This window comes from Corapipo altera, unplaced genomic scaffold (assembly GCF_003945725.1).
Source record: "Corapipo altera isolate COAL_440 unplaced genomic scaffold, ASM394572v1 22b, whole genome shotgun sequence".
NCBI classification, from domain to species: Eukaryota; Metazoa; Chordata; class Aves; order Passeriformes; family Pipridae; genus Corapipo; species Corapipo altera.
The window spans coordinates 29,290,154-29,313,821 of record NW_020884876.1 but is presented as its reverse complement, the minus strand read 5'-3'; the positions used below and the strand labels follow the sequence as shown (position 1 = coordinate 29,313,821).

Genomic DNA, 23,668 nt, shown 5'->3' with positions numbered 1-23,668 from the left:
GGGAGGGGGGGGGGGGGGGGGGGGGGGGGCGTGTGAGAGGGGGAGAGGGGGAAGTATAAGTAACAAGTTAAAAAAAGCTAACTAGGAAAATTGTTCTTGAATGTCTTTGATAGAATCAAGGAAACAAATGAGTAATAAGGCTTTTAGTCAGGTATGTTCACCTACAACCACTGAAATCACTCTTTGCCATCTGTCTGGCATTACTGGAATGTGTTTGAAAGGATAGTTTGGGGGATTAGCAGCATAAAATGAGGTGATAACTTTTCTTCTATACCCTCTGCTTTCCACATACAAGTCCTTGAGGAAGGGAGTATTTTTAATTATATGGCCTTTTTCTCTTGTTCTCATGTTTTCACCTGAGCCTCTGCATCGATGCTGCAGGTGGCGAAGAGCTTTCTCCTGCTCTCAACCACCTAAATGCAATTTGTGCACCTGTGACAGGAATCTTTGATCAGTCAAGAAACAGCATTAATTACCTCATGCAGTGAATACATATTGAGATGGGTTGGGTAAGATTCACACACATAAGTGAAAGTTGTTTTTTCACCTAAAACATTGCCTTCATCAGCAGTAGCCTTTGTCACATCAGGTAGAGCCCAGCACTGTGATACATGAAGTTCCTTCTTCTACATATGTAAATCTTTTTCCTAGTTTCTACAACCATGAAATACCATGAGGCAATAAAAACATTTTAGTGGCAATACTCTTCTAGAGCTTCAGAATATCAGTTCAAAAATATATTGAGGTTACTTCAGTCCTAGAGCAGAAGCAGCTCTTACAGGTTTTGGCTGGGTTGGATTCACACTTTCTCTGGGTCTCCCTTCCTTGAGACCACTGTGCTGAGACAATACACTTCCAGTTGTGATGTCCTGAGGTGTTGGGTTTGGCATTGACATGTCCATTGGGCCTTTAACACATGAATAAAATGACTGAGCAATACTTGACCAAGCTGACCTGCTAATGTTCTAGTAGTGATGGGCCATACAATCCCCTGAGTAAGAGCTGCCCCTACTCTTCAGGTTTTTTGTAGAAGACCTTTTTCAAAAGTTCCCTGCCTTAACTCTGCTTTGTGACTTCAATTACTGACAGCAAGCTGACTGAAAATGGATTTTTTCTTCCACTTAAATGTTGAAATTTGAAATTCAGTGGAGAGAGTCAGGAGAGACCACAGCTGAAGTTACACAAGTAGTGTGATAAGCTCTGAAATGCCTCAGCAGAATATGCAATTGCTTTTGATCTCCTTCTTAGCTGGAACATACCCAGAGATAGACTGCTGAAACACAGGTGAAACAGTGTCCCCCAGGCTGGGAAGAGGATGTCCTTCAACAGTACCTCCTTATACATTCACTCTACATTATTTGCCTTCCTCTCTAAAAGCTTCTCAAGATATATTTAAGGTGTTATTACCAACATTTGGATGTATGACTGCCATGAAATCACTGCCTCTGTAGCCTGTAGTGCTAATGAGAGGCTTAGTACTTCCTTTTCACATTTAAGGAATAGTTTAGTGTGATGATAAAATGTGCCAACTTAAGTGGGGATATAAAGTACAATTCTTGCCTATATTATTATTGAAATCCCAAATATTTCTAATTTAAGAGCAGTAGCCCCAGGTATTATTTGTAATTTCTAAATTTCTGCTCTTAAACTGGACAATGTGCTGTTCAAACTTGAAGAGATTTTTTTCTAGTTTAGAAGGAGAAATTTGTATTTCAGGAGCAAATAGATTTATGTGTTTTTTACCATATGCATACTGAATTAAGCAGTGTGCTTATCCAAGGCTTTAATTGTTTTTGCTGTCAATATCAAGAATGAAAGAGGGATCATGTACCAAATATTAACAAAATGACAAAACTGCTGGCTATCACACATCTCTAACACTCATTTTGCACCTGTTTCTATTGATAACCTTATGGGCCTATAAAAAAAAAAAAGCACTTATGGTTTGGTTTAGGTGATTAAATTCCAGGAATTTTATGGATAAAGAGTATGTATTTATTTTCCAAGCTTCCACAGCTTTCACTGTTTCAGAGATGAGTATAGAGAGATATAGAAAGACAGATATAAATATATCAGTCAAGGTGTGGAATTGCTATTTTATCACTTTTGTTATTTTCAACTGTAGTTACCCACTGTGTCTTGGTGTACTGGAATTTAATGCTGATTAAAATGCCAAAGTTTTTTTTTTCCTAAAAAAGTTGTAGCACATAAAAAATGAGAAATAACATAATTAAGTATAGAATGCTCAGCCTGTTGTTTTAGATGATGCTGTGGGGAAAAATGTCATCTATACAAATAACATTACCAGTTGTCTCACTTAGTCAACCAAGCAGAATGAAAACAAGGAATAGTGGATGCTAATAAAGATACACCATCTTAAACTTTCTTCCTTACAACTTTTGCTTGTTTCAGTGGCTGCCTCAACAATTATATTGATAGTGCAGTGTCTGCTGTAAGTATGCAAATAAATTTTCTGTTCATGTTCTGAAGGGGTGATCATTTATTCTTATGTAACCTAATTGTCCTTGTAGGATCCACAGGATTCCTCTCTGTTAGTAGTGAGCTGATCACAATTTGTAAAGTGCAGGCTTCTAGTCTTCCACTTAAAGGCATGGGAATTTTAATTATTTCTTTGGTTATGCTTACTTTGTTTTAAAAATGAGGTTAATATTCCTGTTGCATCAGCTTTACATTTTCATATTTTCTCTCTTTATTATTGCTCTGGCAAAAGTACATGACTTGTGCCATGCAAGTTTTGCATGTGAAAAACTCAAGTAGCTTATCCTGAAGAGGAAGCATGAAAATCTCCTGCCTTTCACCATGAGTTTTGTAGAGTGGTCCAGTAGGATTGGCTTTCCTCTGTTTTCTGGCACATGGATAAAGGTGTTAGTTTTCTGTCTTACAGTTTTTACCTTCATTTAAATGAGTTGCTTCATTCATCTCTTAGTAATTCCTATGACAGCCTTTATCCAGGAGTGAAGTGATGGGATGAATGAGGAACGATCTGCATTAAGTTACTTATTTCTTACCCTGTTTTCTGTTTTCTAAAAGCAATTCGTAATATTACAGGACTTAGAAAGTAATTTAGAAGAGATTTTTGCTTAAACTGTGCTCTGATCTAGGCATTTCTGTTTCCTTATCTTTTTCCAACGTTGTATTTGTTCTTGAAAATGAAACAAAAAGCTTGGTGACTGATGTTTAGTAAAAAAAAATGGAGGCTTCAGCCCATCATGGTTCATTTTGTCTGACAAATGATACTAAAATTTAAAAATTCTGCTTCTAGAATTAATAAAAATGTCTGTATGGGAAAACTTATTTAATTGTCTGCTGCCAGATTTTGCTGGCAAATATTATGTTTTGTTGTATGACCCTGAACAAGCTGAAAATATATTTCACCTAAAGATGGACAGTAGTTATGTTGGAAAGGAGAAAAAACTTACAGCTTATGCTTGGAGTTTTGTTGAAACCCTCATACTAGTGATGGTCAAAGTACCTTCTAAATCACTCTGTTGTCAGTTTAGCTTGACAGTGCTTAATTACGTCAATTTATTATGCTGCCTGCATGAAACCCTTTGGGAGAAAGGGGGTTGTTGGGGGTGTGTGTAAGGAGATAATCTTCCTTTGTGGAAACACCTCTTTAGTGGTTTTGAGAGGTTACTGCCAGGTGTTAAGTGTGGGAGATGCAGGTACACAGACTGTGGAATATTAGGAGTCCAAATAAGTGAGATGGAATAAAAAAAATTCAAAGACAGATATCCCCTACTCTCCTGTGTTGCCTCAGAGGAATATGAATAATTCCTGGCCACTCAAAGAAATAACTAAAAATATACATTCTCCATACCATATTTTGTGCCCTCTTTCCTGTCTGAAGCTTTGATCATACAGTTTACAGCAACTTATTATAACGAGTAGAAGAAATATTTAGTTAGGTGGTAAAAATCTTGATAAATGATGAGATGCAGACTAAAAGGCATGACATTTTGATTTTTGTGGCCTAAGAACTGTGGATGTAAGTGAATGCTGCTAGCTTCCCTATGGTTTTGTGGCATCAAGATTTTTTAAAGAGGTAATTTGGTATCTAACTCATCTTTATCTCAACTCCTCACAAAGCCAGTGAAAAAACAGCACGTGTCAAATGTATAAAATTTATCACTCCTGTCAGAAGAAATGAACTTTATCCCTTTTTGACCAGTTCCCCTAACTGTATTCACTGGAATGAGACTGTCCCTTCTGGGATATGTCACAGAGGAGAGGAAGACTTTTATCATTTTTACCATCTTTGGTCAGAGCAGTAGTTGCATTCTGGACTTTGTTTACAAGACAATTGAACAAAGATAGTGATTGCTGTTTATGTGGCTTAGTTTGAATAGAAACCTTGGCCTTTGCTGCTAGCCAGTGTTATCTGGTTTTAAATGTCAAGTACCCTTCAGTGTGCACAAAAGAGAAGATTAGATAGCATTCACCTTGGCCCATGCCGGAAACAGAGGTATGGCTTCAGGAGATGGGTATTCACACCTCTGTGAAAGCCTTAAGAAGGCCATCCATCCAAATGAGGCACAGAGACTACCTCTGAACACAGCATGTTCTGTTGTATTGAAGTTGTGACATTAGTCTAAAGCTGAGACACTCCAGACTAATTACATATCTAATTACAGGTCCAGACAGAAAAAAACCTTTTTAATCCTAGGCATGTTAACTTTACTCTTTTAATTATGAGGCCAAGCGCAAGGTGCTGCACCTCGGTTAGGGCAACCCCCAGTATCAGTACAGACTGGAGGATGAAGGGACTGAGAGCAGCCCTTCTGAGAAGGAGTCCACTTGGAGGTTCTGGTGGATGAGAGGCTGGACATGAGCTGGCAGTGTGCACTCACAGCCCAGAAAGCCAGTTGTATCCTGGGCTGCATCAAAAAATGTGTGGCCAGCAGGGCAAGGGAGGTGATTCTGCTCCTCTGCTCTGCTCCAGTGAGACCCACCTGGAGCACTGCATCCAATTCTGGGGTCCACATCACAGGACATGGACTTGTTGGAGCAGGTCCAGAGGATGGACTCAAAGCTGATTAGAGCCAAAATCTGCCCTCCAGAAGTCCAACGTAGAGGTTTTACTGATGGCCCTCCTTGCATCTCTGAGTATTGAAAACTCTATTATTTCATGGTCACTGTGCTCTAGACAGCCTCCAACCACCATGTCTCCCACTAGCCCCTCTCTGAGAACAGAAGTTCTAGTAGGGCCCCATCCCTGGTAGGCTCATTTACCAGCTGGAGCAGGAAATTATCCTCTCTATGCTCTAGGAATCTCATAGACTGCCTCTTCTCTGCTGTGTGGAGTTCCCAGCAGACATCTGGCAGGTTAAAGTCACCCACAAGAACAAGGGCTGGCGATTTTGAGACATCTGCCAGCTGCTTGTAGAATAATTCATCATCCTCATCATCCTGGTTGGGTGGTCTGTAACAGACTCCCACCAGGATGTCAGCCTTGTTGGCCTTCCCCCTGAGTTTGATCCACAGGCACTCAACCTTATTGTTACTGGCTTCAAGTTCTACAGAGTCAAGAGACTGTCTAACATACAGAACCACTCCTCCACCTCTCCTACTTTGCCTGTCCCTTCTGAAGAGCTTGTAGCCATCCATGGCAGCACTCCAGTCATGCGAGTCATCCCACCACGTTTCCGTGACAGTGACTACATCACAGCTTTCCTGCTGCAGGATGGCTTCCAGATCCTCTTGTTTGTTACTCATGCTGCGTGCATTGGCGTACATGCACTTCACCTGGGCTGCTGATTTCACTCTTAACTCGGGCTTTCCACCCTTAGGCTTCTCTCTGGAGAGCCCAGTTTCAATCCCTTCCCCCTTCAAACCTAGTTTAAAGCCTTCATGATCAGCCCTGCCAACTTACGGGCTAGAGTCCTTTTGCCTTCCCTAGACAGATGAAGCCCACCTGATTTGAGGAGACTAGGTACCATGGAGTTTGCCCCATGGTCAAAAAAACCGAAATTCCACTGATGGCACCAATCCTTTAGCCACCTATTGATGAGTTTTCCTACTCCTCTCCTTGTTCATCCCTGCTACTGCAAGAACTAAGGCGAACACCACCTGTGCTCCTGTCCCATTAACTAATCAACCCAGTGCCTTGAAGTCCTTTTTAATCGCCCAGGTACTTCTTCCATTAATGTCATCACTGCCAGCCTGGACTACCAACAATGGATAATAATCTGAGGGCCGAATTAGCTCAGGCAGTCTCCTACTAATATCCATCACCCAGGCCCCAGGAAGGCAGCAGACCTCCCTGTGGGATGGGTCCAGTCAACATATAGGGCCCTCAGTTCCCCTTGGAAGGGAGTCACCGACCACAACTACCCTTCTTTTTTTCTTTATAGCTGTGGTTGTAATCCGTCTGGTAGGCAGGGTACAACCGGGAGACCCTCCACACAGATCTTCCTCTTGACTGTCCTCTACCTGATTCTCTGGGTCCAGGGTCTCATATGTGTTCTTTAAGGGCACCCGGGGAGGTCATGGGGGTTGGGAGGGGATTCTTTTACCTCTCCGGTCAGGGATCTGTTTCCATTCCCCCCCATCTACTTGGCTTGCTCCATCTGCCTGATGGCAGGAGGGGCAGGGCTTCGCCATCTCCTGCTGGACTTCTTTTGGGGGTGAAAGGGTGCGACTCCACCAGTCCATTTCCCTTTCACTTTCCCTAATGCTTCTTAGCCTCTCTACCTCTTCCTTGAGCTCTGCCACCAGGCAAAGCAAATCATTCACCTGCTCACATCATACACAGACCCCACTCACACTGTCCCCTGGTACTAAAGCCAGGCTCAAACACTCTACGCAGCCAGAGACCTGAACAGCTGCAGCCGTCCTGGTGTCCTTCTTGGGGGGGTTCCGTCTGTGTGAACGCACCCCTTGTGATAACAGCAGCAGCAATGGCTTTCGCTTTTTTGGAAACCATTGCTGGCTTTAGTTGAGTTGCAAGGGAGAAAAAAAAAAAAAGAAAAGAAAAGCTCGCCCGAGAGAGCTGGGAGGTGGCTGTGCCCCTCCTGCGCGAACTGCCTTGCTAACTGCCGTGCCACGTCCCTGTTTGCCCGCTCCTGTGCCACATCCCCGTTTGCCGCACTCCGGGTCGCTGGTGCTCCCAACAGCCCTTTAAATCCCTCGTGGATGGGCTGGGTTCCGCCCCCTAGTCAGCTGATTCGCCTCCCAGGAGACCTCCAGCAAACCGCGTGCAGCTCCAGCAGCCGTTTAAGTCCCCAAACTAGAGAATGTAGCAACCAGAAAGTGAACAATTGAAATAAACATTGAATTTTTATACAGTAGTCTAAAAAAACAACATTAAAAGGCAGAGGACGTAACATCCTGAAAGTGAAGAGAGATGAGGCATTGTAGAGAGAGTGAAGCTCCTGATGGGACTTAGATGTGTAAGCACTTATATATCAAGTAACATTGCATCAACACCAAAATGTTGTAAGCAGGGAGTAGCTGAGCTAATATTGAAGTTTTAGCATGCTACTTCCTTCTGTGTGATGATGTGCAAATAAATGTTTAGAGATACTTCAATATGTCTCAGAGTTCTGAGCTTTGGTCCTTCATAGTTAACCAAAACAGAAACCATCTCTTTTTCATCTGCCTCTGGCCTCAGTTTGCCAATTCATTAGATTTACTTTTTCACAGCAGGCCACATTAGGGGGAAAAGGAGGGAGGAGAAATGTTTTCTTCTATAAAAGGACAGTATGAAAAACACTACTGCAGTGCTTTAGTCAAATCAAACTAAATATTCTGATTATTTTAATGAGTTATTTACAATCAGAAAAGTCAGAGAAATCTCCTGTAGGTGGGCTAGTTTTACCGTATCATATAATAACACATTTCTGCTGTGGCACTTAGTGATTGATTATGTCATGTAGGAACAAAACAATTAGGTTAATTTACACATTCATTAGCTTATTGCTTGCTTTTTGTTTGGTCTCTGATGCCTTTGTTTGAAAAATTGAGCATATGCTGTTGGATGGGTTTAATTTCACTAATTAAATTCCAAGTGCAGACATTGCAACACCTGCCTTGTAAGTGAAACCTTTTTGAATAAATACAAGTGCTCTGGTTGTTTGAGAGGACGCTCCCAAGGAAACAACACATGAAAGATCCCATAACTTAAAAGCTTTCATCCCCCTGTACAGCTGGAAATTTTTCTTAGTAAGTTATTTGCCTCTGTTTATGCCAGTGACAGTTTTCGTAAGTTAGTAGCTTGAGCTGTGCAATATTCCAGGGAAAAAGTGAGGTTTTGAACCTTTGGAAGGTCAGTGTTTCCTGGGAAATCTTTGAGCTTGTGAAGCTCTCAGACTCTTGAGATGATGTACATCTGAATGTGAGTTGTTTGTTTCATACTGGTACCTGGCATTCTTCATAGAGCTAAAGATTTAACTTCAAGTGTTGGACCTACAGTTCTGGAATAGCTTTTGCACAGTTATACTAAAAGGAAGTTATTTATTCTGTTCTATACACTTTATTTATGATCAGTTTTGACCGGAGGCCAGAAAGTGTATGTTATTTAACTTCTTAACTTTTTTTTTTTTTACTTATTATTTCTTATCTAAATCTGCCTGACAGTGTTGATTATGAAACAACAGATTTTACATCAGTAATAGACCGAGGAAGATTTCTGTCTTGCTTTTAGCTTGAAAACACTATTCTTTTTTGTAAGTTCCACAGCTTCCCTAGATACATGGTTTAACTTTCAAGTTGACTTGTGTGGAGTCAGGGATTGGACTTAGTGATCCTCATGGGTCCCTTCCAACAGAGGATATTCTGGGTCTCCTTGATAATATAAACAATATGTATGTGGACATGCATAGACACCAAATATGTATGTGGACATGCATAGACACCATTACCCATGAAGAAAACAGATTATTTGCAACTGTTGTGTGAGGACATTTCACTAGAGAAATTAATTAGCACTGGTGCTGGATTTCTCATGTTGTTTTGTTTCTTTTGTGTAGATCAGGCTTCCATAATGTTTCCTAAAAACCTTATAGAAGAATACAATATAAGCATTAAAAACCCCCCTCTAGTAGATTGCTGTCTTTTAGGAATGGATATATGGTTACTGCATGTTCTAGATTTCTTCATAAATTATGTCCCTAAATCTGTCACATGCTTTCATTTATTGGGCATAAAAGTAGATTTAACATAAAAGCTCTTTTAATGTTAACATTAGGTTCCAACTGTTTTATGTGATAATGAAATAGGATGGGGTTTAGAATTGCAGTTTCCTCCTGATGTATTAATCAAATTTGCTACGTTAAGTAGCTGGATGTATCCTCTGAATTTAGATGCAATTGTTCAGTAACTTCTTATTAGGTACAGAAAATGCCTTTTTTTTTTTTTTGTATTTTAAAATGTACCTAATTTTGAGCAGAAGTTTGAAAAGCCTTGATAGCAAAAAATACTGACCTGTAGTCAGAAGTATTTGACAATTTGATTTTAATTAATGGAACCTACCTAGTTTGGTAACTGAATGAAAGGAGTGTGCTTTCATTTGTGCTTTTTGGAAGACGGTCGTCGTATCCGATGTCCATTGTGATTTTCCAGCTTTTTTAAACTTTTTTTTTAACCTTATAAAAACTTGAGAGTTTTATGTTCTATTTTCACATTTTTTAAAGGCAAAACTCAAGTGTTTAGATCAAAGAGCAAAGGTGAAGAAAAATGTTGCTTTGATCCAGAAGGTGACAGTGGCAAAACGGGTTTATATTTCTCCTTTTCCCCAATACTGTGAAGTTTTCTGGGCACACTTCAGTGGCTGTCATTAATGGATTAGTTTTTGTGGTTGTAGTCCCAGGTCAGCTGAGTCGGTCACTTCTGTGGAGTGCATTTGGAGTGAGATTTGTAGAGAACACCAAGTGCCTTTAGCTTTAATCTTTACTGAGGCAGTGTCCCATCAGAAGTAGTGTTTACAACCACTGCAGTGACTGGGGATGGATTTATCTTTTGTCCAAATAAAAGAATCACAGAATGGTTTGAGTTGGAAGGGACCTTTGAGATCATTTAGTTCCAACTCCCTTGCAATGGACAGGGACAGGAATGCTTTCTTTTGTTTGTATCCCAGCCAGAGATGTGTTGTGAGTTACTGCTTACTTGTGTGCATAATTAAGCTAAAATTTATATTTTGTATACTAATTTTACCGTAGCTTCAAGAATGATCTCCTGCTCTTGTTTATTTGGAGGGGGAAGGGGGGAGAAGGGGATAATAAAAATTTTTAAATACTCAAAGTACCAAAGTCTCAATGCCCAGCCATCATCATTTACTTTTCCTGTTTTGTCTGTAATGCTTTATTTACTACTGCACTATTAGTACTTGAAAGCAAAAAAACCCCACTGGTCTTTCCCAAGTAGCTATTTTTTGAACAGTATCTGATTGCTCTATAGTGTTTGAATTATCTTACTTTAGCACATTTAAATTTTCCTAATAGATTCCAAGAGGAAGAAAAGGACTGAAATCTGAAGTGCTGTGCTATTGCATGCTAGATCAGGGTATATAAACAGAGAGCTTGACTCTTGTGGAATTTAGAGAAAGAAATGCTTGACATGCCCATATCAGCTGTACTTTACCTGCACCTGAAAGATGGAGGGTTTTTTTTTTTTTTTTAAATTCTTTAATTTGATGCCGTAGTTCATGATCACCAGATTCTAGCCCAAAGGATGACTGTGGTATAAACCTGAGAGAGAAAAGTAGTTGCACTGGAAGACACTGCTAGTTGCTTAACTTACAGCAGCATTAGCCATTAGAGTTTGTGTGTACACTCCTGTGTGGTTGGAGAGTTTCATAGTGACAGATACTGAACACTGTTTTTCTAAAAGGCTGACCTTGAAAAATCATAACATCAGAGTACCAGTAAATGATACCTAGTTCTAAAAGCTGTAAAATGTCAAACAAAGTGTACCTTATGACACAGTGATGTTTAATATTCTGAGATGTTATCCCTGTAGCTTCTGAAGCATTCTCTGTTAGAACAGAAGTAATGCAGAGTTGTGTGAGATAGAGGTATAAATTTTGATGCTAAAGAATGCTAATATGGGTAATTAGCCAAGTGTTTATGTTCTGGTTACCTTTTTATCTTCTCAGTATTGCAAAGGCTGCATTTTCAGACCTGAGTGAGGAGTTTGCCAATTTTTATCCTCCTTAACTAGATCTTCAGAACATTTAGGCACCCAGCAGTGCATTATTTTATGTGCCCATTGGAATATTTAGGAACATCCTTTTAAAAATCTGTGCCTCAGTTCTGCTAGATATGGTGAGAGGCCTTTCTTTTTTCTTTTTTCCAAAATGTGTCCATATATTTCAATTCTAAACTGGTTGGGATAGAACATGTCTTCGTACTAGCTGAGATTAGTAAGAGATCACTCAGGGATTAAGATTCAATCTGGGATGATAGTAGGGTTTGACAGGTAATGTTCATCATTTTAAGAGAGCCACAGAGTGCTTTGAATTGAATTTTGGAAGAATTTGAGGTAGACAGATTTTTCTCTAAAATTCAGAGGTAGTTGCTCTGATGTGCCTTACATGGTCCAACTGAGGGACATTTATCTAAATAGGAAGTAGTGATTTTTCTAAAGGAGGAAAAATCTCTTTATTGTTGGTGAGAAAACAGAAAATTCTGGATAGGAGGAAGATGCGTGGATTGAAGGCTCTCTAGATTTGTATGAGAAAGGATTTTAGGATATAACCTCTGTATGGAACTAAAAACATTCTTCTAATGTAAAAGGTCATATGTTTCTAATGGGCCAAGTTATGGACAAATAAGAACTTTTAGTTCTTCTGAAATATTTATGAGGATCAATTTTATGTGTTTATATATGAGTGTGTGTGTATGACTTCTAGAACATATATAAATATATGTAAATATATATATCTATAAAAATACATATATATATATATACACACACATTATATCTGTGTTTAGGAATATAAACATATAAAGTTGCACACTCAAACACTGGAAATAAGTGATTTAAGGCTTTATCTAAGACCCTGCTTTAGAAGATAAGCCCTCAGGGAAGAAAGAAGGTATGTTCCGCTCTTCCCATAGAGTCTGGGGTCTTTTGCTCTGCTTGCAGAGCCTTTCTGATGCCAACAGCGTTACATGGGTTCTCTTCTGTTAAGCTGGTATCAAGAGAAGCAGACTCAGGGGAACCAATTGTATTAGTTTAGGCTAATTCTTCTATAGCAACATCTTGAGCACTGCGGATGAAAACTAAGAAGATTAAAGTCCACATAATCTGGGGATCTTTATGTAAGTGAAGTTCAAATTACCATAAGCTCTTCAAATCATTGATCTGAGGATCAGTTAGAAAGAAGAATAACTTAAACGAGCTCAAGTTGCAAATCCTTATCTTTGGGTCCTCTTTCTTTTCCTTTTCTTTCCCTTTTTTATCCTTTTTTTTCCTTTTCTTTACTTTTTTTTTCTTTTTAGTGGAATATTTTAAAAATTCTTTGATATAACGTTGGTTTTGTTCTACTTTCTTCATGGGAAGAAGCTTTCAAAAGAGCTGCATAACTGTTTCTTTCTCAGTAAACATGCAGTTACGTTAGATTTATAGAGGTTGTTAAAATGCTAAAAGTCACTGATTGATTATTTTAATGCTATCATACTGTTTCAATAAAGACTGCTTTTGAAATAGAAATCTGTCCTTATGGCACTACTATTTTATTAAATGTGGGTATTGTAGCTTCTGGATTTTTTATCAATTAGAAATGAGAGTGACCAGTGACAGGTCCCTGAGGAAATGGCCTGAAGCTGTTTCAGGTGAGGTTTAGGGTGGATATTAGAAAAAAGGTTCTTCATCCAGAGGGTGGCTGGGCACTGGAACAGGCTCCCCGGGGAAATGGCCACAGCACCAACCCTGGCACAGTTTGGACAATACTCTCAGGCCTATGGTGTGACTCCTGGGATGGTCCTGTGCAGGGCCAGGAGTTGGACTTGATGGTCCTTCTGGATCCCTTCCAGCTCAGCATATTCTGTGATAGCCATGCTTAGAGATTTGAGGTGGCATCTACATAGGATGGTACTTTAGTGCACATCGGCACCACTGACATCCTCTAGAATGGAGTGGTTCCATCCAATTTTCCTGTAGTGGCAACCAAACCATGCCAGGGAATCATTTGAAAGAGTGAGGGTTGGCTCAAACAATTTCAGAAGTGTTTTGAGACTGACTGACTTTCAGTACCCAGGAGTGTTTTCAGGTGTGGTTTTATTAAAGTGGGAACATAGCCTAAGTGTATGTCAGGCAAATTTAGAGCTCAGACAGGAGCCACATATTTAAAAGTGACCAAATTGCTTTTCTGAAATATTGTACATTGATAATATTACAGAATTAAAGGAAACACTTTTTCTTTAAAGGAAATAGTTGTCTTTAGTCATTAAAAGAGAACTTTTGAGGCTTTTTATTAACAGTTTGTCACAGATAACATTTGCCTCTGAAATGTTTTTATTACAGTAAATACATATTTGGAAGGTGGAGGGCACTGGCCCATCTGTAAGGAGATCCTGCACTACCAGTTGAAGAACTAGCTCCTTCTCCAACTTCAGAGGTTAAGAGGTGTTTTACTAATAAAGTAAAACTTCTAATTTACTAAGAACTTCTTTTCCCCCTCCTAAATCTATACTGCTTCATTGAGGTGAATTGCAATGGATTACTGTAATAATCCTGTAACAGACCACCTGGATATTGTTAATAATGAACTTAATGAAAGATCAGTTCTGAAATGTATTTAAAAGGAGCTTTTTTCTGCAGCAAGTAGAATGAGTTGTATCAGACAGTGAAGAGGTTTTCTGTCACAAGTCAGTTAAAGTACCTCTGGACTATCAGAAAGGATTACATTATCTGAATACTCATTGTATACCAACTCTTGAGTCACTATTTTTCATTAGCAACTGAGTTAGATTTTAAACTCTTGTGCCTGTGAGTGGTAATATGTTATTATGGTGCTTTTCATACTTTAGTACAAGATTCTGTATTTGAAAAGATAATAAATTCATGTGTTGAGTGGTGTGATGGCAACATAAAGCTCACCAAAATAATCAAAGATATTTTTTTTATTTGAAATTCAGAATTGCTGTATCTCCAGTACATCTATAGCTTATACATAAACACTTTATCTCTTCCATATAAGAGAGGAGGATAGTTTTCCAAGAGTACTGCTTACGTCCTTGTCGCTGGGGAGCTTGGTGTGTCTGGTGATACCAGGTTCTTCTTCCTGATAATATGTGGTAGGCAATAGGTCTTAAACTGGTCCTTTCTCAGTGCCAGGATGTTACCCTTTTAGGATGCCTGTAGAGGTTATGAAAAAGCAGTAGCTTAATATCCTTCAATCAAAAGCAACTTTACCATGTACCTCACATTATTGTTTTAAAGGATGCAAAATATTCCACTCAAAGTTGTTGCAGTGCATTTAAAAATTAAAACAGACTAATTTTGTTTTTTTAGGAGAGTCTTGAAAAGCCTAGATTAAAAAAAATCTTAGTTCCATTGGCCAGCATGAGTATCTGTCCATATATGTGGTCCCTGTGGTACATTGCTTGATATAACATATTCTCATTGCTGCGTATTACATAGCTTGCAAAATATGAAAATGAACCATCCTTAAAAGATAGTTCTAGTATTCTAATTTCCAATTTTTTTTGTATAGCATTTGGAGTTGCTTAAAAAAATCACATCCATTTTTGTAGGTGGATCCTATAAAAACAGAGCTAACTAAGGATAATTTAATGTAAAAAATATTCCTTGTCCTTCTAAATTATGGCAGAATCAGTTTTGTGCTGCATGAAAAGTCAAATGGAACAGAAAATTGGAACAATCCATTAAATGAATAAAAATTGTCATTTTCTTCACTGCTTATGCTAACATCTTTAATTGTACTGAATTAATTTAGTATGAACATGGGTGTCATGCATTGCTGTTACCACACTTTATAATTTAGTAGTAATTATATTCTGCTATTGCACGGTGAGGCCACATTCTCAGATTTATTCTCCATTCAGATTTGTCCTTTTTCCCCTGCTGGTCAGAGAGCCAAATAGGTGCAGCATTGAAGTTGTGAATGCTTTCATGCCAGAAAAATCCTTACTGTTTTTAGTTACATTCTCTTCCACCAAAATGTCAAGCAACCTCTGTTTTTCTACTATTAAACTTCGGGCTGACTGTGGTGGAAAGAATCTCTGACCTCTAGATCACAGAGTCGTACAGGTGGGAGGGAACCTATACAGGTCTCTCTGTCAAGCTCTTGCTAAAATACAAGTTCCAAATACAGCAGGTTACTGAGGGGCTTGTCCCACCATAGTGTGAATATTTCTAAGGGTGGTTGTCCAATAGCATCTCTGAGCCTCTGTTCCTTTGTTTGACCATCCTCATGGTAAAAGATAAGTCAGTAAATAAATAAAGTTCTTATATCTAGTCACAATTTCCTGTATTCTATCTTATGTCTGTTGTCTTTCATCCTATTGCTGTGCATCCCTAAGGATAGCCTGGCTCCGTAATTTTTGAACCCTCCTAGTGGAAACGCTGCTCTGGTCAGCAGTGAGATTCACTTCTCTTCGGAAGAGTGAGCAAAGCTGGCTCTCTTAACCTTTCCTCATTTAGTGTGCACTCCAGCCCCCCTCACCATCTTGTTGGTGTTTGCTGCACTTTCTTCATCATGGGAAAGTCTTGTACGTAACTTGCTCTGATATTAAAGGAAAGGAGTATGTATACAGGAAAATAATGGTCTTTCATTACCTCCAAAGGCCATCAAAATATTTCTGAATCTTTCTGTGCCTTTAATGGATTCTCAACCACAACTTAATGTTTTATTTCATGTTCTGCTTATGTAGCTTTGGTAAATAACTGAACTTCAGAGTGAGTAGAGATTAGTTAAATTTCGAATTTCATTTTATACAATTGCGGGTTCATCTTAAGTCACGACACCAGCCCAGAAGTGAGTTGTTTGTTGTTTTTTTTTTTCACTTTTCTTTTCTTTTTGAGTTCTAAGTCAAAGCATATGGAAGAATGTGATTTGATTTAGCTTTTGAAAGTGCATGACAGATTCATTTTTTCATGAAGCTGAACTGAAATAAAATAGGCCCATAGCAGTTTTGCCCATAGGATATTTTGTTTTAAGAAAATGGCTTTCTTTTGAAGGGCATGAGATAGAGCATGGTTTCAATTCCTGTAGAATATGGTACATTTATAAATGTGTATTTTATTTCTAGCACCATATGGCTATATGTACTTTATAAAGGCCATTCACGCTAGCAGGCTCGAAAAGTGAATGTGTTATGCATCTTTAAACTCAAAGGAACTAATCTCCCCAAATTATTAAGTTGTTTTTTTTTCTTTTTCATATTTTAGCGTTGATCCTTCTGTTTTCTCTTGTAAGGAATCTGTCTCTGAAGCTGTCAAAGGAGGTAGACCAAGCAGAAGCCAGGTACCCTCGTGTTAGCCAGCTGGCTGGCAGCCCATCCGTGGAGTGGCCTTTCACCGGTCTAGAAGAAGGCGGAGGCATTGAATCTTTGCCCTTCAGATTGATGCTGCAAGACTGCACAGCTGTAAAGACATTGCTTCTGAAAATGAAGAGGGTTCTTCAAGAGGTAATCACCTACTTATTTGTTAGATTAATATCTTTCAGCATTAATGAGCTAAGCAGCAGAAAAGGGTCAGTAAAGTTTATGACTTTATACCTTTTAATATGTCTTGAATATATGGAATTGATGCAGAAGTATAAATAGTTGTGCCTCAACGTGGTGTAGGTCAGGAAGTTTATACTATAACAGAATTTAATTGATACTGCCATCTTGGCTTCCAAAGTGTAAAGCTTCTCTTGAGCTGCAAAAAGAAGGCAGGAGAGACCAACTGCTTTAGATCAAAATATGTTGTATGGTTTTCTTCCAGTATTTTAGGGCTTTTCAGTTTCCTTACTGCATTTGTTAACCATTATGAAGTCACATGTAATTTATTTAGAGGAGAGATGTTAAGAAAAAAAAAATCTCTTAACTAAGAGTATTATAATTTTACCGGCTTGACTCTGTAAATGATGTCTGAAATCAGATTTTTTAGGCTGTTCCTAACAGTTGCAAGAATCATGTCTTGTCCTGTCCTGCTGGTTTCTCCTGCTTCCTGTATGGACTGCTGGTGTTGCTTTAAAAATTTTATTTTGTATCTGTTTCCCTTTAGAAATTTAGGGAAATCAAATTATTATTGGTTTGGATTTTTTTTTTTTTGGTACTTTCCAGCTGTGGAACCTTGACTCAGGTGTGTATTACGAACTTTTATCTTCATGTTTGTGAATTGCAGTGTGTGTTATCTTTGAGATCTAAAAGAAAGATAATTTTTTTGGTTTGTTTTTATCTATATAGTTCATAGAATTACAGAATAATTTAGGTTCAGAGGGCTCTCTGAAGGAGAGGAGGGTCCCCCTCCTCTACTCAAAACAAAGCCAGCTCAGAACAGGTTGCTCAAGTTCTTGTCCACTTAAACTTTTGGTACTTTAAATGGCATTTCCATATTGTGTCTGTGTAAGCATTCCAATATTTGACTACATCATTGTATTTTGTTCCCTACGATGTGAACAGAATTTCTCTTGTTGCAGTCAGCTTCATCATACAATAAAGACCAAATATATGTTTAAGGGTTTTTTACTGCTCACTTCTTGGTCATCTGTATCTAAATTCAAACAACTGCTGCTCTGTCTGAAAAGGTTTGTCAGCCTTTTGTTTGATAAACTATGTTTATCATTTACCCATGATACTTTTCAATCAGTCCTCCTAAATCACATGTTTTTGCTGGATGGCAAGCCTCTTTCCAGTTTCCTTTGATTCTCTAGAAGCTTCATGTATGCTATTGGGATTCTTAATGCACTCCTGTTTTGCTGAATCCAGAACTGAAGTCATTAGTTCTCCATCAGTTCCTTCTTATATAATGTTAGAATATAGAGTGAATTTAAAGGATTTATAACCTCATTTTATCTGGAAATAAATAATAAGAATTATGATAATACATACCATAGCTGTTGTAACATTCAGGTGGTAACACTGGCAGCGTTTGCTGTTGCTTCTAATGTGAATAATTCTATTACACTCAGAAAAGTTCTTCCTTACCATGACGGTAAGCATAAGAATTTTAGTTTTGACTTACCAGGTTCGATTAAGCTTGTCTAAGAATCTGCTGTTATTTTCTATATGGATATATGTTGTACCTTATACTACTTCATCTTTAAGAAAATTCACCAGTTGATCTGCACAAAAGAAACACAAGGTACTTCATGCAACTCGCTGGAATTTCATTTCCGCTCACTAATTTCTCCTTATGTAACTCACTGATTTTAGTTTGTTATCTTAATCATTCAGTCTTTTGCTTACTTGTTCCTTTGTGTCATATAATTTCCATCTCTCCATCTGACTGTTACAAAGTGTGTCTCTGTCCTTTGCTTTTCTTTTTTGTCTTGCCTTATGAAATCAAAATGGCTTTTTTCTAATTCCATATTAGATGTGCTGGAATTTAACTCGCTGTTTATCAGCACCTTTGAGATCTAATATCTTGATAGAATTACACATTTTCTTAGCTATGTACTAGAAAAACTTCTTACTTGGTCAGAATGAAATCACCAATCTGATGATTATTGAAAAGTTTTGTTGCCTTGAGTTGTTATTTCTATTTCAGTTTTCAGTGAATGTCTTGTGTAATGTCAGTGATAGAAAAGTTATGAAGAGTGCTGTAAAATGGTATGGGAGTGTACTTCTTAGTATCCCCATATGGGAAATAGCTCTTTATTATGTAGTGCAATATTTCAGTTCTACTGATATAAATACATGTGCTAATTTTTGAAACAAATAATTACTTTTCGAGGTTTGCACAGTTTTTATAGTTAACAAACCCATCCACTACACAGTAGGTGTTATTAAGAATTAGTAAGAATTAAGCCAAATCCAGAATATGATTCAGAACACCATGAGTAGCTAGTCTGAACAACCAAAGAAAAGATGACCTTGAAATATATTAGAAGTTTATACTGAAATGACACAACTTGATTATTTTCAGAAATACAGACATTTATGCATTTACGTCACTTTTAAATTATTAGTGAAAGATTACAGGAAAATATAATCCCATCAAATTGAAATATTGTATTGAAGAATCTGATAAATAAGTCATCTGAACATATTTAGCAGACAGTTTCCATGGAGAAGATACCCTACTTCCATTGCAACTAGATGTAATTTCTTCATCCAGAAATCACTTTTGCCCCAACCAGTATTATAAATCAAACTCACAACAGTACAGAACAAAAGACATAAAAGAAAAATTTTTTCCTTACCATGGAACGCTCAAATATTTTTAGATGTAGTGAAACATAGTCTCTCGCAGGCTTATATGGTATAGAAGTGATACATTTTATTTAAAAGTATAAATTAAGATTTTTTTGAAAAATAATAATATGTCACGTTTTCATCCACTTAAAAAAACATACAGAGCATACAAACTACGCGGGGAAAATTACACGGGTTACCAGAAAAAAGGCTGCAGTATTTCTGTTTTATAGCTGATATTACCTATAGAAGAAGGAATCACAGTAGTGTACACCTCTTTGTTGAAAAATAACATGCTAATTGAGTTAAAATATTAGCCCTATTATTCAATGAAATCCTTCTTGTTAAGCACTGAACACCGCTTCTAAGGAATAATTTAATTATGATCTGCCAAAATGTAATACTAGCTAGTAAAATATGCTTTTTTTTGTTGCAGTTGCTTGTAATTGAAGAATCTAAATGGAAAAACTGCATGCAATGTATGCTGTTCTGTGCTGCAGATTTATAAAGCAATGAGTTAGCTTGTTATTAGTCTTATCTTGAAAATGGAAATTGAAGACATGGCAGTAACTTGCAAGATTGAGAATGTTATTTAGTAAAAGGCTAATGAATGATCGTTTAATTAAGAGAATTAATTACCTTTTCAGTTTCAGTGAAAAAGCCTTGAAAATGTCTACTAATTCTTTATAGTTTTGGCTGTACCAGTCTCATAAGGCAGATTGTCCCCCAGTGTTTTGAAAATTTCATTGAGCAAAGCTGAAGATAGTCTGAAGGACCCTGGCAAGTGAGCAAACTTAGGCAATCCACCAAGCGGACCAGAAAATATCTCGAATTACCTTCAGCAGCTTTTTCTCATGGCAGTTCCATTTCTGACAGACAGATCTGCAATAATGGCATAACGAAGGCTGCATCATTTAATGAAAAAGTATTACTAGAGATTATCATCATGGGCAGCTTGATAAAAGCCACTTCAGCCTAGAAGACAATACAAGTTATCTTGTAGCCTGCCTGTGATTTACAAGTAGTTCTTGGCCTCCCTTTTCTCTCCAGCTCTCTGATGTTTATTGAACTGTTTGGTTTTTCGTTTGGAATTTTTTCCCCCCCTCAAAGTCTAATCGGTATTGACCTTTTTGTCAGTAATGACTCCTCTCATTTAAAAGAAAAAAAAGGAAAAAATAGGGAGTTGGATGGATAACATTGGTAGGTTTGCCCACTCCTAAGAAATGGGTTCTCTACTTTCTGACTTCAGACAGGCCTTTCTGCTCTGAACTGCTCTTTAACTTAATCTCTGCCACTTTTTTTCCCCAATGTGCTGTTCCATACTTTAGGCTTGTTTCTGCAAGTCATATTTTCCCTGTATTCTTTATGAAATATATGGTTTATCAACTACATAATTCTACTTTTGAATATTTTTATGAGGCTATCAGAAGTGACCTTACTGGTTACTAATCTAGAAAATTAAGATACATTGTCTATATGTTTGTGTAATTTGGAATATAAATTATTCAGTGCATGCCCATGCTTTTTATGGAGCTCTGCAAAACAGCATGCGGGCTGTAGAGCTTTAGCTAATTCCTACAATTAGCAATAGGAATAAGTCACTTTGGACATACATTGCATACTGTGTTTTACTAATTAATCATTTATTTTACTGAGGGAAATTGCAGCTGTCTGTGGCTGTCATTAAAACTTAATGGTTCCAATACAGTGTCTTTAGATTACACTTGAAAAAAAAAGAAAAAAGAGAAATGTGGAAAATGAGGTTAAAATTGCTGTGAGTCTGGCCCTGAGAGCTGCCTGAGATTAGGGGGGCAGAGTGAGACCACTCAGTCTGCAATTAGTCTGTCAGATATCACTGGGTACATTACTTCTCCCCGTGCATCTTTCACCTCATCAGTAAAATAAGCATAATTATAGGGTCTTCTTTTATGCTGCACTTGCAATCTACTAATGGAAAGTACTAAGAGAAAGCTAAGTGTTGCTTCCAATGTTTTGTGGTCTGATTGCTAAGCAATGTAGAATTGGCCTTAAACTATGGTTTTTAAAGACATGAAAGCATTTCCTGCAGTCCACTATGAAATGTATTGTGTTTGCTAATATTGTGCTAGCCACTCTAGGAACCAATTGCAAGTTTAATACACCGTAAAAGACTACAGGTTTTCTTCCTTTAAGTAACTTTGTAATTAACCACTGTAGCATTGCTGATTTATTCAACAACTCTGCATTTAACGCAGTCCCTTTTATCAAGTAATTCATGCTGGAAATTGGTAATTCCTTCATTTCATGGTGTGTTGACACTGCATATACCCATAAATTTAAATAACTAATAATAAAAATGTACTAGATTTAGTAATAGGATTTAAATTTATCACATTAAATTGCTTTTTCACTTGAAAATATGCATTGGCATACCTATGCCCAACTACTTGCAAAGACAGAAGCAGAACCCCCCATTTTCACATTTTGTGTGTATTTTCTAGGAGTATATCTCAGGGTAATGGAGAATAGTGGGAGCTGGTGGATATAATCTGGTATTCACTTTCACAGTGAAGATATTTTACCCTAAGATTATTCATTATAAGGTATTTAATAACAACAAACAAACTCAGTGTTCATTATGTTGTTAGATGTTCTCAAGTTACATGAAAACTTTCCCCTCGCCCCCCCTCCCAACCATAATTTTTAGGCACACTTCATAGGGCAAGCACCAGCTCAAACATTGTCATTATGTGTGCTGAACTTAGCATACTCTGAAACAGTTTGTATGCTGTAATTAAAGTCCTATTTCTTAGGTTTCTTAGCTGAGTATGCCTCAGAAATCATTGAGCAGCACCCCCAGGTCCCTTTCTGCTGAGCAGCTTTCCAACTGCCCTTCCATGCTCCTATAGTGCTGTATGGGGTTGTTGCGCAGGACCCAGCACTTGACCTTGTTGATCCTCAAACAATTCTCAGCCCATCAATCCAAATCCAGCCTGTCCAGATCCCTCTGCAGAGCCTTCCTACCCTCCAGCAGATCCAGACTCCCACCCAACTCTACGCTGATAGGCCTGTAGTTTCTTGGAGCCTCCTTCCAGCCCTTCTTGTAGATGGGCATAACGTTTGCTAACCTCCATTCAACTGGGACCTCCCTGATGAGCCAAGACACCTGGTGAATGACTGAAAATGCCTTGGTGAACTGCTCCACCGGCTCCCACAGTACTCTTGGTTGGATCCCATCTGGCCCCATAGACTTGTGCATGTGTAAGTGGTGTAGGAGCTTGCTGGCCATTTCCCCTTGGATTATGGAGGTTTCCTGTCCCTGTCTTCCAGCTCAAGGGTCTGGGTTGCCCCTGAGGACAACTGATCTTACTATTAAAGACTTTAAAGAATGAGGCAGAAGGCATTAAGTTCCTCATCCTTTGTCACTTCGTTTCCCCTCACATCTGGTAAAGGATGGAGAGTTTCCCTCGCCCTCCTTTTGTTGTTAATGTATTTATAGAAACTTTTTTTTTTTGTTTTTTACAGCAGTAGACAGATTAAGTTCTAGTCGGGCTTTGGCCCTTCTAGTTTTCTTCATGTATAAGCTCATGAAATCTTTGAAGTCTTCCTGACTTTCCTGCCTCTTCTTACAAAGGTCTCAAACTCTCTTTTTTTCTTAAGTTGCAGCCAAAGCTTTCTACTCAGCCAGGCTGGTCTTCTTCCCTGCCAGCTTGTCTTTTGGCATGTGGGGATGGCCTGTTCCTGTGCCACTAAGATTTCTTTGTTGAAGAATATCCAACCTTCCTGGACTCCTTTTCTCTTAAGGATTCCCTCAAGGGTCTTTGTACTTCACAACAGATACTCCTGAAAGAGTGTTCATTTGCTCTCCTGACACTCTATGAGTAATTCAGAGTGTGAGGTTACAGGCTGGGATGGGCATACAGCTTTTGGCTCCTGCGAAGTCACACTAATCTCGACTCAACAAAAAGATCTTCTGAAATGGTTCAACTCCGTTATCAGTTCATGTCATTGCCCGTGCTCATGACGAAGTTCTTTAAAAGGCCACATTCAAAGTGTTTTTGAGCCCCACTTTGCGATTATCAGTCTCAAATGAATACTCTTAACTTTTAATACTGAAAGTGGAAAATTTCTTAGCTCCATTTATGTTCTGTTTGATCTGCTGTTGACCTAGTGGCTTAAGGTTTGTAGATTACATATGTCTGTGTACTGCAGCCTTAGTGAAACCAGAGTTACCATGAAACATTATTCTCTCCTGAATGGAGGTGGTAGTGATACATATGTGTGTACTCCATGTATTTGGAAGGCAAGTGATGGGTTCTTTCTTGTTTCTCCTGTGTTTGCCTGAATGAAACATTTTCATA

The 23,668-nt window shown here is 38.3% G+C and overlaps 1 protein-coding gene across 6 annotated transcripts in view; it reads left to right on the top strand.

The window, feature by feature from the left end:
• Window positions 1-23,668, top strand: part of CCSER1 (coiled-coil serine rich protein 1) — a 572,831-nt gene that overhangs the window by 173,633 nt on the left and 375,530 nt on the right. For all 6 annotated transcript variants that reach the window (XR_003526446.1, XM_027636005.1, XM_027636006.1 and 3 more), the window contains exon 5: window positions 16,403-16,613. Coding sequence is in view for 5 of the 6 variants with exons in the window: in XM_027636005.1 (XP_027491806.1) it covers window positions 16,403-16,613 (211 nt within the window). In the remaining variant the exon portion in view is untranslated. The remainder of the gene's footprint in view (window positions 1-16,402; window positions 16,614-23,668) is intronic.